General features: G+C 35.1%; 1 protein-coding gene across 1 annotated transcript in view; it reads left to right on the top strand.

The window, feature by feature from the left end:
- Positions 1–15964, top strand: part of zfpm2b (zinc finger protein, FOG family member 2b) — a 46173-nt gene that overhangs the window by 7422 nt on the left and 22787 nt on the right. Inside the window, exons 2-3 of the mRNA XM_084132063.1 lie at positions 5512–5664; positions 7987–8088. Coding sequence (XP_083988189.1) covers positions 5512–5664; positions 7987–8088 — 255 coding nt within the window. The remainder of the gene's footprint in view (positions 1–5511; positions 5665–7986; positions 8089–15964) is intronic.

Below are 15964 nucleotides of genomic sequence, written 5' to 3'. Positions count from 1 at the left end.
AATAATATCTAATTTGTTTATTTGTATTTCTTCTAAACAATAGGATAATCATAGTTGATACTTAAATGAAACGTATATGTCCTCAATCTCTGTCTTATAAAATAGCCTACTTTAATGTAAATTTACCATTCAGTAGAGTAAATGCCTGGATAATGGAGAGTTTAGCTCTGATTTAATAGAATTGATTATCTTTTGGTGGATTGATTTTGTTGAATTCAGATCTTTGAAGTCAGAAAATCGTTTTTTTCAGACAAGGGTGCTGTAGGTCATTTTGTTTCCTCTCCAATCACAGTTAACACAGTCTCTCCATCCAGATGTCAGCTCTTATACGAGCCATTGTTCCTACACTTCTCCCTTAAATACTAGCTCAAGGATAAGAGAGTGTATTATATGATGGGATCTGAATCTTATTCATGTTTCTAGGCTGTGCACTAATCGTTCATCTAATCTCATTTAAAGATACAGCAGCACAAAGGCTGTTCATGGGAAGGACTGAGCATGTGTATGTTGGGGGATTATGGGAACATGGTGATCGCTAATGGGGATTCTGTATGCTAAACGAAAAAAAAAAAAAAATTCATTATTGACTGATTAGTCATGGGTTTGTTTTTCATTCTTCCTAACCATCACAGAGCAAACAAAGATGTATATCACTGAGATGCTTTGTGAGCTGTATGAGAATATTAGGTTAATCTTCATAAGGTGTCTTTGTTATAGTGTAATTATACAGTACATTTAAATATTGAGTAATATTAATTAACAACATAATGTAAGGTTAAGGTTGAAGTTTGGTTTAGGCTTAGTTGCATGTAATTAATTATGGCTAATTTACTGTCATTACTACAGTAAGTACACAGTAACGACACTGTAAAATAAAGTGTTACAGAATATTATATTCTTAGCTTAAACTATTATATTTAGTTCCTAGGTAAACTGCATTAAAAAAAAAAAAACAATAAAAAAACACAGTAACTACACCAACACTATACCCTTGTGGAAAAAAGTACACTTTGCTATACTTTTAAAAAGAGTACTTATTATAGAAATAATTCTTTAAAAGTGTGAACTGAATGTAATGTCATGTAACGGACAGTTAATTGCATGTTGTTGTTGTTTTTTACAATTAAATGAAAATGTATTATAGTTTAAATTTGTATTAAATGCAGTTAGCGGAACTTTAGAAAGCTTTTTAACACACTTAGGACTTAAGAACTTATTTATGATGAACTAAAATATACTTTAATGTAATTTCTATTGAAACTTCTATGTGTATTTAAATTTCTAATTACACATTTACAATGAAGTTGCAATTTATTACATTTAAAATATAATAACTTATTGAATAACAAACAACAGTTAAATTATAACCAAGAACTTTGCATGCACTTTAGTATGTTTGTCAACACATCAAAATAAGTGTACTTCTTTAATACAGGACAAAATGTTGATTTTAAATGTATTTTAAAGTAAAACTTTTAATTTGACATTATTACAAAGTGCACTTTTTAAAAGTGTGTTAAGAAACATAGTCATGAAAGTGGACTCTTTAAGTAGACTCAAGTGGTCTTTATTTTCATTAATAGCTTATCATTTACAAGTACAGTTTAAACAAATATATTTACTTTTAAGATTTAAAGTACAACAAGCACACTTATTTTTCACAAGGGTACAACTTTGAACACATGGCTAGATACGCAACAGTACACCATAGTGAAAATACTGTACTCCTATCTGTCTCAGCCTGATTTTATTATTTGCATCAAATTAAATGAGGCGTCTGCTCTGACTAAGGTCTTCTGGAGGTTCAAGTAGATGTTCTCCTAGGCCCTGATACACTTTAAATTACTTTCTTGGCTCACAACTTTTCTGAACTTTTCTTTCTCCTTTTCTTTCCATTCTCTACATCTCTCTGGTCCATCTACTCCTTCACCCAGCAGAATGACTGAGAATGAGATGTTATGCCATGAGGTGATCGGACATGCAATACAGTGGCAGACTGCCACAGCTGTTTGTTTGATGTTGTGCCGATGTTTAGGAGGAGGAATTCAAATCTGACATTCACACAGAGGAAAGCATGGAAAATTTGATTCTGTTTGGAAATGCAATCAAACATGCATATAATGCATCTTAGTTTTTGTGTTATGTTGTCCTTAAAGCAAACTGTATTTAAAAATTGCAGATATTAAGTTAGGGCCAGGTCAGTTTTTGGATGATGTGCATGTTCGCAATGCACAGTTTATGCACAGTGTAAGTGGTGTGATCGTAATGCAACACTGGCATACTAATATGCTGTGTACTGAGTACTTTAAAATACGTGTGAAACAGTACGCAGTTAATGCATCAAACAACACAATAGTGTAGCATTTTACTGTAACATGACCTCATTCAGTTTAATTCAGTGAGGGCCATTCAGTTACCATCTTAAAAATAAAACAATTATTTAGCATTTTTTAAATGCGTCTCAACTTTTGACAGTCCAATAAAATAAAAGTCAAAAACAAATGTTAAAATTTACAAAAGTTGATACTACTGTCATAGTTTGATTAATTCATCAAATTGGAAATGGAAGGTCAAGTTAAGTGCATTGCATTGTGGGATACAGTATTCTGTGTTGTATTCTGCATATTTTGACGAATGTAGGAAAATTTGTCTCGTGCACCATTTTAACTCATCAATCTTTGGCCAGATGTATAAACTATACTGTAAAATACTAGAATAGAACGAGGAGGCTGAAATGACAAGGAAAAGAAGGCTGATTTCCATGCGGCTCGCTGCTGTCAGATTGAATTAGCTCAGGTGTAATTAGAGCGCTGGAGAGCGTCCTGCTTTTGGCTGCGGTGTGCGACGGGGCAGCATGGCTCTACACTGAAGCCAGCTGATACAGAGCCGGGCCGCTATCACCATGCAAACACACGCCTCCAACATCGCAGGCGAGCAGCAAATCCAAGCATGAAATTAGCAGTCACTCAGATCATGCCCGCATACTTGCATATTTCACTTAGTGTGTTTTCAGCTTTGTGTGTGTGTGTGTTTTAGAGGAAGTGTTTCAGTGGCTAGCTGGATTTTAAGTGCAGTGTGTTCTGGTGGAAGGAGGTTAGGAGACTGCAAACAGCATGAGCGCTTAAATAGTGACCTTTTTGTTAAATTTAAAGTCAATATAAAAAAATGACCTTATTTACTTACTTCATATTTCTTATTTTTTTGTTGTCAGTGCCAAAAACAATCTCCATTTAAACTGTAATCAAATTATAATAACTTACTCTTCCTCCAAATTGCCCTTCCTTTTTGGCTGACGTCACCAAGCGTTCTTTTTCCAAGCTCAGCATGATTATTTATTGAAAATTCTGTTTGAATTATTGCAGAAGTAAAATTAGTCAGTAAACACACATTCTCAACAAAAACAAAAAAATCTCAAATTAGAAATATCAAATCTGAAAATATCTAAAGATGGAAGGAAAATTCACAGATGCAATATATTTAGTTTCTAATAATATCTATATATCTATATAAATGTTATTAGTTTCACAGATTTATTCACAATTACGGTAACTTACAGTCATGGGATCAATTCATAAAAAGATACTGTGATGTGACAAACTATCCATGAAACAATGCATATCACAGTTAAATACTGAATGATATTATTGTAATGTACTGGTCATTTTGCAGTTATTTACCTTGAAAATCTATAAGCTGTATAACTATAAAACAGTGTATTCAATATCTATAGTTTCTCTTAGAACTCCGTTAAAGATTTGCCAATAAATTGTTCAAAGATTAAATCGTCTGCTGAGCGCTTTTATTTATACTCCAAAGGAATTTTTGAAGAAATCTTTTTATACTAAAGTTTATGCCCAAGTGGGAGCTTCATTAAGTCTTCTGAGCTGTGGAGGAGTAACCTCTGAGCAATAACATTGTCCTTTGGGGAAGGCTGAACATTTTTGTTTTTGCTACAAGATCATATATGGTAAAACGGTGACCTTGTTCAGCACGTCTCCTCTCATTACATCTGTGTCTTGATTCCTTTCATGCACAGAGTCACTGCTGCCCTCCTACAAAAGGGCCATTCATAAAGCTAATGAAAAGAAAGGGTTTACTCACCCAGATCACAACATCACAGCTCTCTCTCTCTCTCTCTCTCTCTCTCACACACACACACACACACACACACACACACACACACACACACAAATAAAAACCTAACCCTAAATGAAAACCTTTAACATGTTTTAAAATGAAAAAACACAGACTCTCACTGAATGTACATTCATCCTTAGAGTTTTCATCCCTGTAAACATGGAAATGTAGAAGCCAGAATATTTTAATATCAAAGGTGAAAAAGACTTCTGTTTAATTTCGTTCAGGTGGGTGTTACTCCTCATGCCCTCCGATTGAAGAAAAAAAATTAATATGCAAATATCAAAGTTGGTACAGCTGGAAGGGAAAAGGACTCTCTTGATAGAATGTTGCCAATGTCTTCTTTTTTTTTTGACAGAGGAAAGAAATTAATCAAACAGAGAAAAATGAACTTTGTGATTGCATGGGTGTACCACCCAAAGGCATGGCAAGCAAATGAAAAATCAACATTGTACCCACTGATAAGGCAAAGTGTGCTATGTCTACCTTCAATGCTGCTGCTTGCGTGAACAAGTTATCTCGGAGCAGACGTAACCTTAGGCTTTGGATCTGTTCCTGTGTTGGCGTTGCTTGAACACTTTGCAGTTGCCTTCATTTATACTTATGAAAGGTACAAAAACATTACAAAAGAGATGTACTGTCATATTTTGCAAGGTGCACATGGTTTATGACTTGTTAGTGGCATTTGCATCCTACAGTGTTTGATGGACATGATGACATGTTGCTTGTTGAATAGAGGTGTACTGTTGCTTTTTTAAAGATCAGACTTTGATTTGGCCCATATCTACTTGCAGATTATCTAATATTAATGAAATAAAAGGCAATTTAAGATTACTTAAAGAGAGTACACTTTCATGACTATGGAATACAAAATCGCATACTCTCTAGGTACTAATTCTGAATGTGTGTAGTATAGTTGTAATCCGGACGTACGACATTGGCCATGTTGTCATTATCATGTGACCTACCAGGGTCCTCTCCTGTGGCCTCATGGGATAGTAAAGTGTCCATCGAATGCACACTTGTAATTACAGTATATTTAAATACACCACATAGGCATTTCAATAGAAATATCAATAGATATCAAAGTATATTTTAGTTTACCATAAATGCTTGTCAGTACATTCAGGGTTACACTTTAACCATATTTCAATGACAACAGAGGTAATTATGAAATTACAATTAAATATGTACTTAAGTCCTACTTAAGTAGGTAAAAAATCACTCTAAAGTTCAGCTAATTGCATTGAATATAAATTTAAACTACAATACATTTTCATTTCATGCAATTAACATGCAAATTAGTACAAAGGTGAATTCACTTTAGCATCTGAAGTGTTAAAGTTGCGCATTTGTTTGTCCATTATTTGACAGGAATGTTTGAAAATGGGCTTGAGACAGAGTCTGAGACAGTGTGTGAGAAGAAGGAGATATCGAAAGAAGAAGACAGGTCTGTGGAAGACGACCCACTTTACTTCTCTGACCCAGAGAACATCATCTCTAAAGACGGAGAACGCTTGAAGAATGGTGAGCTCATTTCCCAGCACAAAGAGACAAAGAGAAACTTTTATTGCCCAGAGCTTGCTTTTAATAGCTCAGGAGACTGTTAAAATATACGGTTACACTTCTACAATTAACTACATGTACTAATTATAGGGCAAGGGTTAGGATGAGGGTTTGGTTTAGGGTTAGTTTCATGATGTAATTATGCATAATTTATAGTTATTACTATAGTAGCTACATGTAACACAGCATGTATCTATTGGAAGTCTGCTACAATTCACATATAGTTCCATGAAATCGTGTGGATCATTTTAAATCACATATAGGCTTGTTTGTATACGTAAACAAACACATCTCTACTGTAATCCAGTATAGATGGATATATATTTTATACTGTATTCCACAATCCTCTGTAAATGTTAGAAGTATCAGACCTTTTTTAGAACACACAATCATTTTGCACCTTCCCACCACCCCTTTAGCTCAAAGCAATGTTTGGTTTTGTGCTGAAATTGAATTTGAATATGAAAGAGAAGATTGAAGAAATATGGCATTTTGAGGGAAGACCTACTGTATATGTTACTAACAGGGTTATTGGTCATAGTAAATAACAACAGAGTTGCTGGTATTTGCTGCAGGCTTCCACCATCAAACTCGAGCTAATAGCATCATCTCTTTGAACTGAAATTCAATTACAGGCGTTTCTGCCGGCCACACCTCACCGTCACAACGGGATAATTCAGAGACCCCCGAGACATTTGAAATTCACTCAGCGTCCTAACGTTATGCTTTTCTATTTGTAAACGATGAATCTTCTCTTTGAAATGCCTGTCTCGCTATCCCCAACGTCCAAAAGTTTGCTACGGCAAAGTGAACTGCGTAAACTACCTGCTTTGCCTTCGAGCATACAATCTTCAAAAGAACAATCACTTTCGCTGTTTTTTTTTGTTCAAAATTGGCGGAACGATGTGTGGCGGTTTCCTTTTGTTCTTGTTGAAAAGGAAGAGGGGCAATTCTTTTTCATTTTCTCATATGTTTTGACCTATTAAGTTTTGAAGAGCAATGGCAAAGAAACATTTTTGAATATTTATTGTTTTTCTCGAACACCCATCCCTCCCCTCCCTCCAAACTTGATCACATAATTGCTTTTTGAATCTGTGAACCGTATAATGGAAATGTCACAAGTAAAAGTATAGATCATGACACCTATACCTGATGAAAATGAGTTATGATTTAGCGTGTATGATTTCCTCAGTGCGGGGTCATTTCGAGCCGCTCTCTGGACTGCAGGAATGCTTATTAATTACTCGAGCACGAATAAATAAATACGTAAAAACGTCAGTTTTCCGGTTGAGGTTCATTACACGTGCTAAGTTATATAAGAGAATAGTTCATCTGTGAACAGTATAAATGTAAAAAATAACAGAATAGATCATGACACCTTGATAAGTAATGATTTAATATTTACAATTAACAAATTAATTAATTACTCCAGAACAAATAGATGGATCTGTAAAAATTTCACGTTTCCTGTTAAGTTCTACTCTTCTATTTCCAAAAATCCTATTGGCTTTTATTTTACCATATGTTTTGTTAATATATTGCTCTTTTTTACGTTTAATTTGTCTAAATACATTAAAACCCCCTTATCTGAATTCACACCAGCTTTTAAGTGGTATTTGGGCTGTCTTGTCCCCTCAAGAAGGTTTAATACTTGGCTCTTTCCCTGTATTTATTCAGCTTGAGTTTTAAGATCATAAGGTTTTATCCATTCCTGTCGCTAGAAAGGAATTTCCTGTCCGCAGAGGACATGGACTGATTCCCTCTGTGTGTGTCTGTGTGATTTTGCGTGTGTGTGTGTGTGTGTGTGAAAGAAGTTGAATGAGGATCTGAGGTAAATAGGCCTGTTCTTGGAGTTAACTTCTCTTGCCTGTGACGGTGTTAAATAGTACTTTGCCCATGGTGTCAGAGCCAAAGGCAGAAAATCCTTAATCACAGCTTAATTAAGGAATCATCTTGTAGCTTAATTTCTTTCCCAACACTGTAATTAAACATTTCCAATAAGTTTCGTCACAGGGCTTAACACAGGCAGCGAGTCTGTGATCAAGGTGGGTCCAGGGACTTGCTCTCTGTCTCTTTTCCATTCTCTCCAAAGAAACGAGCATCAAATCCCACAGCAGACACTTGAAAGAATCCAAAATGAGAAACTGCATATTGGAATTACAAAAAATGAACAGCTGCTGCCGGTGCGAGAGCCAGAACGGCCGACACTGTCCGGTTTAGAGATTGTGCTAGATTTAGCCGTTTGTTTACATACAGCTAAGCTTTGATGTCTTTTTTTTACAGGTGAAATGGGCGGAAGTTTAAAGGTAGAACAACAAGACAGTGATGGACAAGAAGAGAGAGTCCAGCCCAGCCCACTGACAGCAGAGGAATGGGACGGTCCAAGTAAGACAGCTGTCCAATCACGTCTCAACCCTCTTAACACACCTTACATTTATACAATTCAACATACTCTTGGGAAAAAGAAGTATACTTTAGGATATAAAATAGTCCTTATTATGGAAATAATATACTTTAAAAGAATATACTTAAGTGCACACTAAATGTGAGGTTTTCAGACACTTAAGTTACAATTAAATGCAAATATTTTATAGTTTAAATTTATATTAAGTGCAATTAGTTGAGCTTTAGAGTTTCTCAGTTTATCTTTATGTAATTTTATAATTGCTTCTGTTTACTTACTTCAATGTACTGACAAGCATTTATGGTAAGTTAAAATGTCATTTCAACATGCATGTTATGTATTAAAATATATTTGTAATTGCACATTTGTAATAATGAAGTTGCAATTTAGTACATTTAAAACATATTAACTTTAAATGTAATATTAAATAACACACTACAGTTTAAATTTTAATCAAATAATTTAATAATTTAATCACTTTACATGTGCTTAATGTTAGTCAACACATCAAAATAAGTGTACTTCTTTAAAGCATGGCAAAAGATTATTAAAAACAATTATTTTAAATGTACTTTAAAGTTATAATTTGACATTGTTACAAAGTACACTTTTTAAAAGTGTAGAATATGAACAAAACAGAATATGATAAAATAGGTAGTAGGTTTATACATTTAAAATGTTCCCATTCTGAGTGGGCTCAGAAAGTACCAAAATCAGAAGCATCTGTGGTCATAAATGGCGTCTAGGTAGGCAGTTCACTACATTCAGAATGGAATACTTGCACACTGCTTATACTTTGCAATAAACACTGTAAACAACCTTCTATTTTTTTGTGGAAGAGAATGCACAGTGAAATATTTCAAATAGTAGTATGCATGCATGCATGCATGTTGAATTGTTGAATTCCACAAAAAAAATACCTTTTATATGTCACAATTGCACAGAGACAACAGTGTGAGACAAAATACAGTGAGTCTGAAAGGTGCAGCCAAGTGATGTACTGTAACAAGCCTTGTCCTCTTTAAAAGCATGAAATCTGATAATGTAATAATGCCATTTTGGGAGGTGCTTTATCTTGCGTGTTCACACTAGATTTACACAATACAGTCAATAGTGCCAGAGCCAAACTGAGCTGACTTCTCTTTTATCTTTATATATGATCACGGGTCTTTGTAATCAGGTCGTGATCGTGAGATATCACCGCACTCTGATATTCACGCTCTTTGTTGCGGTCTCTATCGCTGGATTTCTCTTTCTCTCCCTCCAGCCTCTGAATAAATACAATAATGAAGCACTGTGTTTTCTTATCTGATCAGCAAAGAGTGCTTTTGTCTTCTCTGAACAGTTTGAGCCTCAGTATGCCAAGCCAATAGACACATAATATCTAGAATTGATGCTTAATTTGTGTTATACTGGCACCTTTGGATTTGGATCCGGCACGGATTTTAGACTCACCTCATAAGCTTTAAAACAATTGTACAGTAATAACTGAAATACTGTGAAATGTTATTACTATTTATTTAATGTAAATGTAAAGTTTTTTTATTTGAACACATTTATTTCTCTGATGGCAAAGCTACTCCAGTTACATGTCACATGTCAGTCACATGATCCTTCAGAAATCTTTTGAATATGCTGATTTTCTGCTCAAGAAAAACATTTATTATTATCAATACTGCAAACAGTTTTTGCTGCTTAATAGTTGTTGTTTTTTTCGTGAAAACCGTTATACATTTTTTTTTCTTTGAATAGAAAGTTTAAAAGATCATAATTTATTAAAATTAAAATCTTAACTTTAAATGTCTTTATAATGCCTTTATAATTGACTTTTGATCAATTTCATGTGTCCTTGCTGAATAAAAGTATTAATTTCATTTAAAAAAATCGTATTGACCCCACACTTTTGAATGGTTATGTATATTTCCTGAGAAATATAATGATTATAATGTTATCAAGTGATATCACCATAAAAATGTAAAACGAAAAGTAGCAATGCAGTATTTGGTTAATCATAGAACAGAGGCGGCACGTACACTATTTCTTGCGTTTCAGTAGTTTTTTTCATAGAGGAGGGAATCTTCCTTGCTACAGAAGCACAATAGTCTTGTTTGCATATTCATTTACCCCAATGCATCTTAATTGAAAACCATTACTGTAATGCTTTTTCAATGCACAACACACTAAATCTGTACTGCAAGCAAGTGTCATGACACAACAAGACAAAGGGTACTTGCAGACTAGAGAAAACAGAGTGTTTCACGAATAGGAATGTGTTAGATTAATTTTGAGGATGTGGATAGTTAATACAGCAATTTGTATTTCCACAAACACAACTAGACCTGCATGTCTGACGTTGAATTGCAACCACCATTTGTTTTGTTGATGGGAGTGATGAAGATTTAGTGTGTCAGACCAAACTTTTTTTGTTTTGTTTCGTGACCCTTCCAACCTGCTATATCTGTCACTAGTTCTTGTTTCTGAACCTCATAACTTGCTAATTAAAGCTTTGCATGGAATGATTTCCAACATCTCAAATTGAATTAGCATCTACAGTTATAACTTCCCAATGGATATTGCAGCGAAAGAAGGAATGAAGGAATGTCAAAAAAAAAAGAGAGTGAGAGATGAACGAAAGGAGGCCGATTCTGTCCAACGCCTCAGAAGAAGACAGGATGGAGTGAGGGATTTTAATGAAAGTGTAGTGGATTAGAGAAATCCCTGGAACAATATGAAATCATTACAGCTGCAGTCGACATCAAAGTCCCACTGATTGAGCCCCCTAAAGCCTTTTCACACTGGGAGCGGGAACACGGCGGAGAACATGTAAACTAGAGCTGAGAGCAGCTGAGAGCAGCTGACCACTGCGCTCGACAGCCAACTGAGAGAGGGAGAGAGAGAGAGAGAGAGAGAGAGAGAGAGAGAGAGAGATACATGTACGGATTCCAGACTTCTGACATTTAGACGAGCGTCATGGGATATGAACTGAATCAAATTGAGGGTATTCATCATCTTACATGGCCTCCTTGATTTCAGATTATTTTTGCAGATACTCTCAACTCTTTTAAAGGAATTTTCTGAGTTCAGTACAAGCCTAAACTCATGGACAGCATCTGTGGTAAACTGTTGATCACCACGGAAAATCGTTTCAAGTCACCCCTCAGAACAAGCATAAATCACATTTACAGTAATGCACTTACAATTAAGGAGGCCTTAAGAGACACGTGAATGAAAAGAAAAAAGTGAGATGGAGTAAAAAATATGTTAATGCTTTTGCGTTCTCTCGCAAATGTTTTGTGTTCCCCGAGAAACTTTGCGTTCCCTCACAAAAACATGTGTTCTGCCAAGAACGCTCGCAAAACCGAACGCAAAGTTTCTCGGGGGAACGTCCAACATTTGCGAGAGAACGCAAAATAATTGACAAACACTGTACATATTGTTTGAAGTACAGCCACAAGACTTAAACATTAAACATGTGAACAGGACCCTACAGTAAACAGAACCAGTACATGACCTACAAAACCAGTAAACATTTTTCTGTTTACTGTTTTTTGTAAATCATTTCACTCAAACAAGGATTTATACAACTAATAATGAAACAACAAAGCAAATATTTCAGCTTTTAAAGTTGGCTTGGAATGGAAATTCATTTATTTTTTAAATTAATCTTGCTGATCTTATTGTGAATGATTCATCCATTCATAAGTTTTATTTTATTCATTTTGTTTAGCTCATATTTTTAACTCTTAAATGCATGAATGTTTAGACAATCATTATTACATATTCATGTCTTTAGCGACCCGGAACTATATCTAACACAGATGGATCTCTACCTGTCGAGATAATATAAAACTCTCCAGATATTAGAGTAACAATTACAGAAGAATAAAATAAAGCATATTTTGTTACCTTTTGGAGCTTTGAAGGGTTCAGTTTGAGAAGATGTTTTATACCATCATCACTGTCCTCGTCAGAGCTCATTTCCCAGTACACTCAGCATCTGGCTCATATTCGCGATCTCAAACATATTCTCAAAACTATCATTTTCAACATCTTCAAAAACAACATTTTGATCGCTGACAGCTTCTTCACCAGATCCACCATCAAGTGACAGTGACACTAATGTTTGATTGCGTTCAGTACTTGCTCTGCTGTAAATCGCTGAACCATTTCAAGTTTTGCTGATGATAGTTTCTATTCTTTTGTTTTCTGCCTGCGGTAACTTCGAGTGAAACGTCACTTCATTGTGTATCAGACATTGCCACCTTGTTGAATAAAGGTGAATTGCACTTATTCAGTCATCAAAGATTCAATTATTTTTGTGCTGAAAAAATATACTTACTCTGTTACACATCTGGGTTGTTAGTGACCCGATACAATTTTTACAAAAAATGAATGGGAAAACAGATATTCTTTTATCATTTTATTATTTTTTTCTTGCTATATTGTTTAGAATGAATTGATTGAGGAATACTAAGAAGTTTGATGTCTAACTTTAAAAAATGAATGAGGAGGAGGATAGTGAATGATGTCCCGGGTATGTGTTTAAGGATTAATGAAAAATGTCAGGTTGCACATTTTTACATTGTGTCTTTGTTACACATTAATTAATTATACAATTAAGTACCGAGTAGTATTAATTAACAACATGTACTTATTTTACAGTGACAGACTGTGGTTTGGAGTAAGTTGCCTATAATTATGAATCATTTACTGTCATTAATATAGTAAGTACATGTAACATGTATAACAAAGACTAAAGTTGCCAATGTCATTACTCAACCTTTTACCCCTTCTCTTTCTTACAATCGATTGCAAGCTCGCATTCAGATCTGCCTCCATCTAATAAACAATCGATAGATAGATCCACCATGAATATTTTTCTTTTTCATTAATGTTTCACTTGGGTGTACACATCACAATATGGAAGAAAATATCTGCCATTACTTCTGTTACATTGTGAAACATTCTTCCCAATAAACAAAACCAAAAATTGCTTGTTTTGTCCAACCGAGGGATGAGTTGAAAATTATTTTCTGAGGTATTTTCTGAGGTAAAATAGAAATAGAAATAACTCACATAAAACGTACATGTGACCTTTCTGTAGGACAGCATTCACTTCAAAAATCATCCCGAGCCGAGAGATCTTTGACTGGCTGACAAAAGTTTCTGGCTCCTCTTGACCCCTCCTCAAACGGACACAATGTGGCTCATTCATTGTCTGTACGATACGCCTGTCCCTCCTTATGCCTGGAGGAGGGGTGTGGGGGATGGGGCTGTCAGTTGAATTAAAATACCACGTAATAATAATAATAATATAAATAATGACATTGATAAAAGGGCTAATCTACACAAAACAAAACAGCGTGTTCCTCCCTGATTGTGTGGGTTGTTGCGGTATTCAATTAGGCCATTTTCACTGGCATATTAATCATCTTTTCAACAAACAAGCCGGCGTTAATTAAAGCGGAGCGCGAGGATAAAGACGTGTTGCTGGATCATCACTCCGTTTATCAGCCACGCACACACACACCCCGCCGTTTAGCAAATCCCGTGCAGCGCTGCGAGGGGAATTTCAATGCTCTCTGGTTTGGAGCTGGTTTTTTGGGAGGGGAGGAGGTGGATTTTTCGAGTTTCAAATACAGAGACTGTCAATGTGAAGCCCTCTGCCCTTCACCGCTGGGAGATGAATTTATTCGTCAGTTTTATTTCAGCTAAAAAAAAGAGCCCGGAGAGTAAATCGCTTTAGCCCGAAACACGCGCGAGAGGAAGTCGAAACTCTTAGCTTCCCTTTTAAGGGCCTCGACGGGGAAGATAGTCAGACAGTCACCTTTGAATGGGCTTTAATATGATGAATGAATGGATGTTTTGCTGACATCAGACCGATATTAATGCACATATAAGCGAGCTCCTACAATTAGGTTACATACATTTGCAATACTTTTAGCATAATTTCCATCCTAATACCCATATTTATTGTTCAATTTACATGGACATTTATCAATTTACTTAGTCTAATCTAAATCTGGATTACACATACAGTGCCCATGCAATTGATTGATCACAAATAAGCCATTTACAAAATTATGGAGATTATATGTACATATTTTACACAATATTTTATTAATTTCCAAAATAACAATTTGTGGTATTTTTTGATTATTTTTTATATCTTCTTACTTATGTTTTAGACTTATTAGGCCATGTTCATGAAACACAATTTCTGAGTAAATTGGTAACACTTTACAATAAGGTTCATTAGTTAACATTACTTAATGTATTAACTAACATGAACTAACCATGAGCAATCCATTTGTTACTGTATTTGTTCATCTTTGTTAACGTTAGTTAATAAAAATACAGCTGTCCATTGTTAGTTCATGTTAGTTCACAGTTGAAATTAACATTAACAAAGATTAATAAATGCTGTATACGTGCAGTTCATTATTAGTTCATGTACATTAACACTAATGTTAACTAATGAACCTTATTGTAAAGTGTTACCAGTAAATCATTTGTAAAACTATTCTTTTGTATATTGTCATTTTTTATACACCAAAAATGTACACAAAAATCTGTGTTTCATAAATAAGACCCAATGTGTTTTATCCGTCATTTTCTTAAATAAACTGAGTATAACATGTGTCTTTTGTATGTCCAGGGCAGACGATCAGTTTGAACCCTACTCATTCACGTAGTGCACTTTGCCTCCGTCAATCTCAGCCTGCGAAGGACTACATCACACAATCATGCCACACTCCCACAATCCTTTTCTTCTGTGGCTGCTTGACTTGAAGCACACTCAAACAGCCTGCTACACCACACTGAGATCTTTCTCATTCTCTCACGCATTCTCTCTTGCCCTTTTCCAGTCTCTCTCTCCAGGAACTCGTGGCAGAGAGAGAGAGAGAGAGAGGAAAGAAGTCAAAAACCCGCGACAATGTACCAGAGAAATATCAGAGTGGCTTTTTTTTTCACTCGTCACCCAAGCCAAAGATGGGCCGTCTCCAAATCCTGCTGCCCTATCAGACAAATTAAAGTAAATCAAGCATGAAATGAAGCAGGAGAGCCCGGAGATAAGGTCCCTTTAAGTCCCTCACAGATTAGACCACTGAGAGAGAGAGAGAGAGAGAGATGGAAGAGAGGGACAGTATGGAAGGAGAGAGGTGTAGAAAAGGGCGGTTTGCTGGTTTCTCTGTGGCAGACAGAGCTTTTGATTAGTTCACTTTGGCCCTGATGTAGAAGAACAGTGCATATATTCCCTCAGTAATTTTTTTGATAATGACTTTTGTTTATTCTAGTACTCCAATGTTCCCGAAGTGCTTTGAACTGTGACTACATTTTTGAGATGAAATGAAGTTCATTGTGAGTTTTCTAATGTATAATTGATGTATTGAAGTGGAACTACAAAAAATATTAAAAAAAAAAAAAAATCTTTTCCACAATTTGACGAAGTAGCTTGGATTTAACTTGGATTTTCTCAACCACTGGATTCAATTTTAAGTCGATTCTTAGTTTTAAAGTTAACATGAAATCAAAATGGACCCTTTTTTATTCTTTTTAATACACGTTGCTGTTGTTATTGTGAATGATCTGTGCACATTATTGCAGAGATAAAAAAAAAATATATATTTTGTAATCTTTTTTTCAAAATGTAATATGTAATTGCTAAGACAACTTTCCTTATTGGTTTATGTCAAAAATCCTTTATACTATATATCTGACTTCCTGAAGTATTTTGAAAATAGTTGGTAGCCAATCAGTTTTGGTTCTCACTGACTTCCATTGTGCGTGTGTGTGTGTGTACAATAGAAGTCAATGAGGAGGACAGAAACTATTTGGCTATAAATATCTTTTTTA

Source organism: Abramis brama, assembly GCF_963993115.1.
Source record: "Abramis brama genome assembly, chromosome: 12".
Lineage (NCBI taxonomy): Eukaryota > Metazoa > Chordata > Actinopteri > Cypriniformes > Leuciscidae > Abramis > Abramis brama.
This window is presented reverse-complemented; position numbering and strand designations above follow the sequence as displayed.